The sequence below is a fragment of the Engystomops pustulosus genome, chromosome 11, assembly GCF_040894005.1.
Source record: "Engystomops pustulosus chromosome 11, aEngPut4.maternal, whole genome shotgun sequence".
In the NCBI taxonomy this organism is placed as follows: Eukaryota; Metazoa; Chordata; class Amphibia; order Anura; family Leptodactylidae; genus Engystomops; species Engystomops pustulosus.
In genome coordinates this window covers 69,895,546-69,908,698 of record NC_092421.1, presented here as the reverse complement: position 1 = coordinate 69,908,698, position 13,153 = coordinate 69,895,546, and the positions used below count along the sequence as shown (strand labels likewise).

General features: G+C 42.7%; 1 gene segment (V, D, J or C); it reads right to left on the bottom strand.

Annotated features, from left to right (window-relative positions):
• Positions 1-10,378: 10,378 nt before the first annotated feature.
• On the bottom strand, positions 10,379-10,735 carry LOC140105472 (T cell receptor beta variable 10-2-like). The segment is given in 1 exon segment: positions 10,379-10,735. A coding segment is annotated over 1 exon segment (357 nt).
• Positions 10,736-13,153: the final 2,418 nt, after the last annotated feature.

The window sequence follows — 13,153 nt, the reverse complement described above, 5'->3', positions numbered from 1 at the left end:
CACAGATCTCCTTACAATGTATCCACCACAGAGTCAGACACAGGTGTCGGATCACAACTCCCATCATCTCCCGGCTCCTGACACAAGTGACAGCCTCAGCAGCTGCAGCCCTAGGAAACCCCCAGGAAGTGACACCTTTTCATGTGTATCTGTAACCCTTCATGGGTATTTGGGTATTTAAAGAGACATTGTAGTTTAGCATGTCTATGCATTATGGGTTATGATGATGTAGCAGAGCTGATTGTGCCATTTAACTCCTCTTTACAGTTCAGATAATGCAGTAGATGTTTCTACTTGCTGCCACTTGTAATAACACAGATAACGCATGATTATATCACCAACATGACAAACTCAACTTCGCTACTGATTTTGTGCTTTTCTTAGATGTAAGTGAGCTTACCAGTGGGTGGCAGCAGATATTAGATAGAAGATATTGGGGGTCATTTACTAAGGGCCCGATTTGCGGTTTCCCGACATGTTACCCGAATATTTCGGATTTGCGCCGATTTTCCCTGAATTGCCCCGGGTTTTTGGCGCACGCGATCGGATTGTGTCGCATCGGCGCCGGCATGCACGCGACGGAAATCAGGGGCCGTGGATGAACGAAAACCTGACGAATTCGGAAAAAACGCCGCATTAAAAAAAAAATAAAAAGTGCCGCTGGACACCCACTTACCTTCACTCAGCCCGGCTCGGTGAACTCCAGTGCATTCAGCGCACCTGGTGGATGTCGGAGGAACTGCCTTAGTGAATCACCAGAAGACCCGAATCCACCGCAGAGAACGCGCCGCTGGATTGCGAATGGACCGGGTAAGTAAATCTGCCCCATTGAGGCACATTTACTAAGGGCTTCGCACCAGTTTTCTCTCGGACTTTGCAAGTTCTTTTAGGTGCAAACTGCTTATTTAAGAAGTGTCCGCGCCACATTTGTGTTGCACGCAACCGTTTTGTGTGGCGGCTGCACTAATCTTCATGCAACACAAATTTCTCCACCGAAGAAGGCGCTCCGGTGCTCAGTCGGACCGTGCGCCAGATTTATCATGCAAAGTCCAACAGTGGTGCACTCTGTCGGGGCAGTGCAGGGGGCGCCAGATTCATGAAGAATGTGCACCAGAAGTCCTGAATCTGGCGCCCCCTGCACACTACACAGGACACTGTACATAGTACAGACTGCACGGTTCTTAGTAAATGTGGCCCAAATTCTCTAAAAATCAAGTTTTTTCAAAGATGTTCGTACTGCACCTCCTTGCAAGATACTGAGAGCTTAAGCAAAAGCAGAAGCTCATGTTTTTACCCGCATATTTCTGTATGTTTTATATGTCGGCATCTCACAACAAATAAGTATGGATTGAAAAAAGAAGAAGAAAGTCTCCATCTGCAGCTTATACTTTCACCCCCAACATCTCACATTTGGTTTTGGCTTCAAAATCTACACGAAAAGCAGCATAAAAGAAATAACACTGACACCTGCTGGTCACAGTGTGACATTGCAGCTCTTTGAGACATCGCTCATCAAAATAATTTCCTTCCAGGACCCAGATAATGCAAAAGGATCTCATATTCAGGGATGAATCTAAAGTCTCTGCTGCTATAGGTGATCTATGGAAGGGCACCCCTACACCCATTATTTTTAGTTTGTAGGTTCTCCATGCAGCGTCTTACATCCATGGTAACATCGGCTGTGAAGAGACACTATTTTTAGGTGTCAGTTCCTGCTTTATAACAGGTGACTGCGCCCCTGACATTGCCCCGAATTTTGCTTCAGGTGGTGCAGCCTGAGGCAAGAAGCTCAACCTGCCCTATGGACGGTGCGCCCCTGCCCATAGTCATCCCATGTCACCTTCCATTAAGATATAGAAAGACAGACAAGGTGAAACCAAATAGTCCTCATAGAGTAGTAGGGTTGTCATTTGCGGTGATGGTTAGGACAGTTAGAGAGAGGCTCACCGGGTCTGGTTGTGCTCTGTTAGGCACAACTCCAATGTAGGTATGAAAAGTCAGATGTTTGGTGTTTCCTGGTGCTGCCTGTGGACAAGGGTCATCAAGACGTGGTTGCCAAACTGGTCTGGAATCTAATTTGGTATAGCAGGAATGGTACTTGTCACAGTCGGCGCACACGGAATTCCACATGCACAGAATATTAGGTGAAGGATTTTTATTCGGTATCGAGATACGGAACAAAAATCCTTCCCCTAATATTCTGTGCATGTGGAATTCCGTGTGCGCCGACTGTGACAAGTACCATTCCTGCTATACCTTGAGAAAAGGCATTGAGAAATCCTTCACCCATCATCAGCCATTGGTACCGGATCTCAGAACCAGCATCTGTGTACGACTTTTACCTGTCTCTGCCCAGGACAGCGAGAAAATCAAGTAGAAAAATTGTATAAAACTGTGGGGACAATGGGGGACATTAATCATAGTCTGTTAGACTGTTTTGAGCGTTTTTTAGCGCAAAAATCTGGCGCATCCCGTTAATTTGGCGCATTTATGCGCCATTTTCTGGCACACGGCAAAGTTCGGCACTTAGTGGTTTTGAGTCCCTGCACCTTATCTGACATAGTGAGTGCGTCCTATACAGATGTTTGCTCGGGATCTATCACAAAATTGCACCTAAAGCGCAAAATAGGCGCAAAAATGCACCTACCCTGAGCAGCTGCACTTCCAAAAAAAAATCACTTTTCATTACTCAAAACATAGATTTTCGCTTCCCAAATGAAGAATTCCCTCTATGCAACATGGAAAATACTTCGGAGCAGTTTTAAAATGTTAAATTTCTCCAGTAACGACTTCATCATTTTCTATGGGATCATCTCTGGGAGTGATTACTGTCTTATTGTACAGATCTGAGAATATTATCAGTCTCCATTTACTGTAAATTATAATAAAAAAGGAAACAACTCATTTCAGCAAGAATTTTTTTTTTTTTAACATCTCTGTAACTTTTAGGGGGACATTAATCATAGGGGGTCTCAGGTTCGCCTATTTTTGCCCCTGGTTTGATCTTCTTTTTTGGCTTGTGATCTATGATGGATCTAGTTCTGCCTTAGTAAATGCGTTTTGGAATTGTCGCATGTCCCATTCATTTGTGCCAAATTTGTTTCAAATTGTTAAATCTCATTTGTGACTAAAAATGAAAGGAGACTGAGAAAATGTGACAGAACGTTCAGGGCGTCATCTCTGCACAAAAAAACTATCCTTGTGATGTAACTGCAGGGACTAAAAGTTACAGAGATGGAAAAAAAAACAAAACTTTGCGCCAAATTAACGAGATGCGCCAGATTTTTGCGGTAAAAAACGTTCAAAACAGTCTAACAGACTATGATTAATGTCCCCCTTAGTCCCTGCAGTTACATCACAATGATAGGTTTTTGTGCAGAGATGACGCCCTGAACGTTCTCTCACATTTTCTCAGTCTCCTTTCATTATTGCTCACAAATGAGATCTAATAATTTGAGACAAATTTGGCGCTAATTTAGGCGCAAATGAATCGGACATGAGACAATTCCAAAACGCATCTACTAAGGCAGAACTAGATCCATCATAGATCAGGAGCCAAAAAGAAGAACAAACCAGGCGCAAAAATAGGCGAACCTGAGACCCCCTATGATCAATGTCCCCCATTGTGTGATCAGTAAACGATCTAGACCACAACAGTGTGAAGCTTCATGTCACCTCAATGACAGGTCCGTGCCAGCAGTGCATGGCACAGAAGGGACAGGTAGTAGAGATGTGATCAGCTTTGAGGGATACTACAGAAAAGTTCTACACAGATCATTACTTATGATGAGCGGAACCATTCAGGTTTTGGTTCGTCAAGTTCATCTGGCACTAATCGTGGGGCTCAACCTTTTAAATGCCATCGGCATAGCCACCGGCAGGATTTATTTGATGGTGCACCGGAGTTTTCGATAGGATAGACCCTTCCCGTGCCAGCACCTATCAAGGGTGTTACCTGCGGGGGTGAGCCTGAACCCAAACCTGAACTTCTGCCAGACCGAAGGGCTGCTTTGCAGGTGAAGTTTACAGCGCCAGCACCAATCACCAGTGTTACCGACCATGGAGAGCCTGAACGTCTAACCTAAACTCTCTGCTGCCCGAGACAAGCTATAGAATGGCACCCGTACTGTCCTATCCACTAGTAATATATTGTGGTGCTGCCTGAGGCAAGAGGCTCCACTTGCCTCATAGCTGGTACATCTCTGTTCGGTGCCTGCACTAATCACGGGTGTTACCGGCATGAATGAGCTGAAACAATGAACACGAACCTGGACTTTTGGCTTTAAACCACTTGACTTATAATCACCAAAGCTTCATTGATTGCATTAATTTTGGGGGCAGCCAGAAGTCATCAATCTTATGCTCGTATAGAGGATAAGTGCTCATAGTTAGAAAACTCCTTGAAACTCATATTTTGTCATTTTTGTCTCCATTCTAGAAACCACGAAGAGCTTCGGAGAATGAACACCTGGTAGATATCAGATGATCTCCTGACTTCCAGGAATGAAGATGTGACCTCAGTTACCGCTGTACTTTATGTCCTCCTCTCCTGTGTTGGGAGGTGTCCTCCTCTATGGGAGGTGCCGTCTCTCTGCTCTTACTTTTATACCCTCTCTCTGTAGGACTCTGTCGCTGTGGATGCTGCTGGCACAATAATACACTGCGGCGTCTTGTCTCGAGACCTTGGTTATGGTTAGGATGTTGGTTGTGGTGGCTTTGACTTGAATGCTAAATTTTTTATCATCGAACTCAGTTTCCAATGTTACAGCTTCATTGATTGAGCGTCCGATAAGAACCAGTCCTTTCCCCTCCTCTTGTCGGTACCAGTATTTTGTGTAGTAGCTGCTGTCGTCATGTGTACAGGTCAGTGTGATGGTGTCCATAGGAAGGGCAGCGCGGTACCGAGGCTCCTGGAGAACATCTGCGGCCATAGATACTGGAGGGATAGAGGGAAATATTACATGGAGAGAACATACAGTGGAGAAAGTCTTCGGACCCCTTAAAATGTTTCACTCTTTGTTTTTTGCAGCCAATTGGTAAGATCAAAAATGTTCTGTTTTTGTTCAGTAATGTGCGCCCTGCCCCCATCTTGACAGAACAAAACAGAAATGCAGATATTTTTGCTAATTTATTAAACACAAAAACCTGAAATATCACCTTATGATAAGTATTCGGCCCCCGGTGATGAGTATTCGGCCCCCGGTGATAAGTATTCAGCCCCCAGTGATAAGTATTCAGCCCCCGGTGATAAGTATTCAGTCCCTGGTGATAAGTATTCAGCCCCCGGTGATAAGTATTCAGCCCCCGGTGATAAGTATTCAGCCCCCGGTGATAAGTATTCAGCCCCCGGTGATAAGTATTCAGCCCCTGGTGATAAGTATTCAGCCCCTGGGGATAAGTATTCAGCCCCCGGTGATAAGTATTCAGCCCCCGGTGATAAGTATTCAGCCCCCGGTGATAAGTATTCAGCCCCTGGTGATAAGTATTCAGCTCCTGGTGATAAGTATTCAGCCACCGGTGATAAGTATTCAGCCCCTGGTGATAAGTATTCAGCCACCGGTGATAAGTATTCAGTCCCTGGTTATAAGTATTCGGCCCCTGGTGATAAGTATTCGGCCCCCGGTGATGAGTATTTGGCCCCCGGGGATAAGTATTCGGCCCCCGGGGATAAGTATTTGGCCCCTGGTGATAAATATTCGGCCCCTTTCCTCAGTGATGAGTAGAAGCTTTGGAGCTGGTGCAGCCAGGAGTCTTCTTGGGAAGATGCAACAAGTTCCTCACCCCTGGATTTGGGGATCCTCTGCCTCTTCCTTGCAGATCCTCTCCAGTTCGCTCAGGTTGGATGGTGAATGTTGGTGGAAGCCAATTTCAATTCTCTCTAGAGATGATCTATTGGGTTTAGGTCTAGGCTCTGGTTGGGCTAGTCAGGAATGGTCACATTATGAAGTCATGTCATGTTATGATGCCTCTGCTTCATCATTTTTGCTGTATTGCTACCACCATGTTTCACTGGTTAGATTGGTCTCCGACGCTTAGAATGAACACCATAAAGTTCAAACTTCGTCTCATCAGACCAGAGAATCTTATTTCTCCTTCATGTGTTAAATGACCAGCTCGAGGAAGAGTTGTGGTCATCTCAAACTTCCTCCATTTAAGGATCGTGGAGGCCACTGTGCTCTTTGGAAGCTTGAGTGTGACAGAAATTCTTTTGTAACCTTGGCCAGATCTGTGCCTTGCCCCAATTCTGTCTCTGAGCTCATTGGGCAGTTCCTTAGACCTCATGATTCTCATGTGCTCTGACATGCACTGTGAGCTGTGAGGTCTTATATAGATAGGTGCGTGCCTTTCATAATAAACACAGCTGGACTCCAATGAAGGAGTAAAACCATCTTAAGGAAGATCAGAAGGAAATGGACAGAATGTAAGTTAAATATGAGTGTCATAGCAAAGGGTCTGAATACTTATGACCATGTGATATTTCCGTTTCTCTTGTTTAACAAATTAGCAAAAAAATCTACATTTCTGGCTGTCAAGATGGGGGCAGAGTGCACATTAATTAGCAGAAAAAAAGAACTTTTTTGATCAATGGGATGCAATGAAACAAAGAGTGAAACATCTAAAGTGGTCGGAATACTTTTTGTACCCGCTGTCTGTACTGCAGAGATAGGAGAACAGGTTATTCATCGTCTCTACACTGTAGATACTTTATAGATAAAATTCATATATACAATATTTTGGAATTTTTTTCCCGTTGAGTTTTTATCCTATTCCCTAATGCTAATGCTTAATACTACTGCAGCCTCATCACCCCCAGTCCCCCTGATCATGAGGGGGAATTCATTTTCTAAACTTACGGTGTAACCAGCGGAGCAGCAGAAAAAGCTGTGGAGCTCGTGACATCTCCAGCTGCTGAAGTTGTCGTTTCTAGTGAAAGCAAGAAAAAATAGCTGATTATGTCATCTTACCACCCATACTGCCCCCTAGTGATGCCAGGGGACCCTACAGGAACTTGTCATCACTCTTTCATTGGTGGTCGATGGTCTTCAGGCAGAATTAGAGATCATTTCTAAGATCCCAGTCTCATAAAACTATCACTTATTTGACAGGCGGTCCCCTACTTAAGGGCACACGACTTACAGACGACCCCTAGTTACAGACGGAGCCCTCTGCCCACTGTGACCTCTGGTGAAGCTCTCTAGATGATTTATTATAGTCCCAGACTGCAATGATCAGCTGTAAGGTGTCTGTAATGAAGCTTTATTGATAATCCTTGGTCCCATTACAGCAAAAAATTTTGAAACTCCAATTGTCACTGGGGCCAAAAAAAAATTGTCTGGATCTACAATTATAAAATATACAGTTTCCACTTACATACAAATTCAACTTAAGAACAAAAAAATAGGAGGCCCCTGCCGGCGATCGCAATAGAACTCAAAGCGACCAGGAACCGGCCGCTTGAATTCTATTCCGGCCGCTAACATTGACTGGCATTGTTAGCTGCCGTCTGTGTAAGTGAGACGTTACCCCTGGATGCGTGGCAGCGCGGTGACGTCATCACGCTGCCGCGCATCCCTTGGAAAATGGAAAATACAGGGGGACTGTGGGGGGGGGAGGCAGGATGGAAAATGCAAAGTGAAGGAGCAATACTGGGAGAGAGGGGATTAGTCCAGTAAGGAAAATAGCTGTCGGAAGAGATGCGGAGGGGCATTATGGAAAATACAGGGAGACCGGGGATGGGAACACACAGGGGGGCAGTATAGAAAATACAGAAGGAAGAAATGTGCCCAGGATTAAAAATACAGTGAGGAAGAGGTAAATAAATTTCAAAGGGGTGGGGACAATAAATAAAATGTAAGGGGCCGTTGCATCATTTTTACATTCAATGTTTTGCTCCCCAGTCTCAAAAAGCTATAACTTTTTCATTTTTCCGTGTACAGAGCTGTGCAAGGGCTTATTTTCTGCATAGCACATTTTATCAGCGACGTTAATTATTAATCCATGCCATGTACTTGGAAACTGGAAAAATAATTCCAAATGTGGTGAAATTGGCAAAAAAAACCCTGAATTTGCGTCATTTTCTTGTGGGCTCAGTTTTTACGACTTTAACTGTGAGCTCCAAATAACACCTCAACTTTATTCTTTGGTTTGGTACGATCACAGTGTTATACTTTGTCATGCTCCTTACCACATGGATTATACTTAAGAACGGGTCAAATGTGTCAAGATACCTTTCATAATTTGGGGGCTCTATGTAATAATAGAACCAAATAATGTCAGGAAATTATATAGAAATTAATAAATAGGGCACCACATTTTAATTTATTAGAGGTACAGTATCATTTATTTAAGGGCTATAGAGTGTTAATAAATTCAGGGTCGCAATATCATTTTTGATATATGCATGCGGCACAGAGTGGTTTAAATTTGGGGGTATATTTGATAATGGAGGGGACAGTGTGGTCACTTTGGTTATGGGGATAAATATTATCTAGGAGCACAGTGTGGAACATTATATATACTGTAAGTGACTGTGGTATTTTTAGTCGCACAGTGTGGAGATGTGCTGACAGAATCTGAAAACATCTGTTGGAATATTCTGCATCCTTAAGTCATGGCACTTCTGGACATAAAGTAGAAGTCCTGTATTTTGTCAGGTAAGAGATCAGACTTCTGCCTCTTTCTGATTATTCCTGTAGTCACTGACTAGCTTTCTATTGTGAGAAAGCTCTTATCATGTGTAGTGCTTTATCCATAGAGTCAGTAAGCCAAGTCTGATTGGGTGACTCATACAAAGCAGCTGGGAGTTTGTGCAGCGATTGATTACTCCTGCCTGTCAGGTACAACACACAACGTTCTCTGGGAGCACTCAGTTCGGGGATTTAACAAGATATGTTTCTGCATCAATGTAGCTACAGCATTCTCAAGGTATGTTTGGCCCATAATGCATTAAATCAAATGGTTGATTTCCTTTAGTGTGATCCCTGCAGCCTCAGTTTACAAACCAAGAACCTTGCATTAGCAGAGAGGGAAGGAGAAAGCAGAACTTTATATTATATTCTGCTACTTCCCCCTCCAATGCCTACGCATTTCTAGACACCCTTGATATAGGTCGTATTTCTATGTAGGCCCCCAGAATCATTTTCCCCTGTGGGCCCTTGGTACCCCAGTCCGACCCTGAGTATAGGTGTTATAATGTTTTCATACATTTACAAAAATTAAAACCTCTTGTACAAAAATTTGGGGGGGGGATTTTGCCTTCTTCTGGCGCCAATAACTTTTTAATAGTTCGGTGTACAGAGCTCTGGGGGGGGGGGGGTCATTTTTTGCATCTTTTGATGATGTTTTTAATGCTATAATTTTTCTGACTGCACGGCCTTTTGATCACTTTTTCTAGAATTTTTTATATTTTTCAAAATGGTGCCAAATTTTGACTTTTCCGTTACTGGGTTAAACACAGTAAAAAAAGGTTATTATATTTTGCTAGATCAGACATCGATACCTAATGTGTTTATTTATATTTATATCAGTTCTAAGGAAAGGGGGGGGGTGATTAGTTTTATTAAAATTTTTATTTAGTTTTTTTATTTTTACTTTTACTGTTTTTCAGACCCCCCTAGGGTACTTTAACCCTAGGTTCTCTGATTGATCCTACCTTATACTTCCATACTACAGTATGGCAGTATATGGGGATTTTCCTCCTATTTCATTACAATGTGCAAATCGCACATTGTAATGAAATATTACAACGAAACAGCCACGGGTCTTCGGAAGACCCGAGGCTGTCATTGCGACCGATCGCCACTCCCCGATGATCGTCTGATTGAAGCCGCCGGCAGCTTTGCCGGCATCGATATGGGGATGGCAGCCGCGATCTGTGTTACTGTTTGCTGCAATATGCAGCAAGGACTCACCAGCTATGGAGAGGGCTCAGCACCGGCACCCGACCTGCGCCGTACTATTACGGCAAAGTCGTTAAGGGGCTAAAAGACATCTTCCACCAGGATGAAGGATTGTAAACCAAGCACACTGACATACTGGTGTGTTCCCGCTCTGGCAGGATCTGCTCTTCTACTAGCTTTGTACAAAAAAAGTTTTAGAAATTGTGGGAATGGAAAGGGGTAAAATAAAAAAAAAACACAACACAAAGGGAACGCTATTCTGATTATGGTTATGGGGCTCCGCCCTCCTCCGATGACTTCATTTATTAAAGCTTTCAAATCGTCATTGATGTGAAATGACTTCCTCCAGGAAAATCTCTATGGGTTGTGGTCCCGATCTGTTGTTCATAACATATTGTCCCCTTAGTCACATTTCCTGTATATAACCGTCACTATGCGGGGGGGTGGGGGTCTCATGATCTCGGTTTTATACCCTCTCTCTATAGGACTATGTTGCTGTGGATGCTGCTGGCACAGTAATACACCGCGGCGTCCTGGGCAGAGACCTCAGTGATGGTCATCTCACTTGTGGTCCCATCGGTCTTCATGCTTATATTCCCACCAGTGAACTCGTCCTCTATGGTCACTTGTTGATAGACGGAAAATCCGATAAGAACCAGCCCTTTCCCCTTCTCTTGTCGGTACCAGTATTTTGTGTAGTAGCTGCTGTCGTCATGTGTACAGGTCAGTGTGATGGTGTCCATAGGAAGAGCAGTGCGGTACCGAGGCTCCTGGAGAACATCTGCGGCCATAGATACTGGAGGGATAGAGGACATGTCATATGGGGGCACATACATCGTATACTGTAGATAATTGTTATATATAATATTTTGGGATTCTGTTCTCATTGAATAATATTCCATTGATTACTAATAAAATTATATAAAATTAACATCTATTTATATCACTATATATTAACCATAAAAGTAGCCGCAATCCTATAGTCGAATGGGAAATTATCCTCTGAGCTTACGGAGTGATGAGAGGAGCAGCAGAAGAAGTTGTAGACACGATGACATCTCCTGGGACTGTGCTCAGTATCACATCATCCAAGAGACAGAGAGAAGCATATGAAACCCATACTGCCCCCTAGTGACTCCAGAGACAGATACACAACATTTCCTTAATAATAAATGAAATATTCTTTAAAAAAGGGGGCAGTATTATATTAGTTATATTCTTGTACATAGGGAGCAGTATTATAGTAGTTATATTCTTGTACATAGGGAGCAGTATTATAGTAGTTATATTCTTGTACATAGGGAGCAGTATTATAGTAGTTATATTCTTGTACATAGGGGGCAGTATTATAGTAGTTATATTCCTGTACATAGGGGGCAGTATTATAGTAGTTATATTCTTGTACATAGGGGGCAGTATTATAGTAGTTATATTCCTGTACATAGGGGGCAGTATTATAGTAGTTATATTCTTGTACATAGGGAGCAGTATTATAGTAGTTATATTCTTGTACATAGGGGGCAGTATTATAGTAGTTATATTCCTGTACATAGGGGGCAGTATTATAGTAGTTATATTCTTGTACATAGGGGGCAGTATTATAGTAGTTATATTCCTGTACATAGGGGGCAGTATTATAGTAGTTATATCCCTGTACATAGGGGGCAGTATTATAGTAGTTATATTCCTGTACATAGGGGGCAGTATTATAGTAGTTATATTCTTGTACATAGGGGGCAGTATTATAGTAGTTATATTCGTGTACATAGGGGGCAGTATTATAGTAGTTATATTCTTGTACATAGGGGGCAGTATTATAGTAGTTATATTCTTGTACATAGGGGGCAGTATTATAGTAGTTATATTATTGTACATAGGGGGCAGTATTATAGTAGTTATATTATTGTACATAGGGGGCAGTATTATAGTAGTTATATTCTTGTATATAGGGGGCAGTATTATAGTAGTTATATTCGTGTACATAGGGGGCAGTATTATAGTAGTTATATTCTTGTACATAGGGGGCAGTGTTATAGTAGTTATATTCTTATACATGGGGGCAGTATTATAGTAGTTATATTCGTGTACATAGGGGGCAGTATTATAGTAGTTATATTCTTGTACATAGGGGGCAGTATTATAGTAGTTATATTCTTGTACATAGGGGGCAGTATTATAGTAGTTATATTATTGTACATAGGGGGCAGTATTATAGTAGTTATATTATTGTACATAGGGGGCAGTATTATAGTAGTTATATTCTTGTATATAGGGGGCAGTATTATAGTAGTTATATTCGTGTACATAGGGGGCAGTATTATAGTAGTTATATTCTTGTACATAGGGGGCAGTGTTATAGTAGTTATATTCTTATACATGGGGGCAGTATTATAGTAGTTATATTCCTGTACATAGGGGGCAGTATTATAGTATAGTATAGTTTGGGAACCCCAGCCAGTGGTTCGGGATTTGGCGTGCGTGCTCACCCATGCCAGCGACACCCATGATGGGTGCCAGCATAGATCACAGGTTTTAACCTTTTCAATTGCACCGACACATCACAGGGAGTGACAATACTAAGTAAAGCGATGACACCTGCGGCGTTTAAAGGGTGTTTGGATTTGGGTACCTGAACCGAACTTTTGTCAAGCTCTGTGAATCCGAAGGTCCTCGCATCCCTAGATGATAGTGAGTTATCACAACGCACACAACTTTATAATGTTGCAGCAACATTGTTATCACAGAGGATGCAACCTCATTGAGTGGAGGCTGCTGCTGGACATTTCATTGAGTGGAGGCTGCTGGACATTATATTGAGTGGAGGCTGCTGCTGGACATTATATTTAGTGGAGGCTGCTGCTGGACATTTCATTGAGTGGAGGCTGCTGCTGGACATTATATTGAGTGGAGGCTGCTGCTGGACATTATATTAAGTGCAGACTGCTGCTGGACACTGCATATAAGGCGTATGAGTATATGAGTATATGCTGGTGTCACATATTTTCAAATATAATGTGAGGGACGGGGAATGGCAGCGCAATTTTATGATTTAGGTTTGCTAAAGCTTGGGAGAATTTTCTTTAAGATTCGACCTGGAAGCGAATCTGTGCAGCCCACAGCAATATCCTGCTGTAAAGTGATATATAACCACTCTAGTCCTAGCTAGGGTTTGTTCATTTTTTATGAATGATTTTCTTCCTTTTTTTTTTTTTTTTTACTGAACCCACAGCTGCAGCACAAATGGACACTAAAGC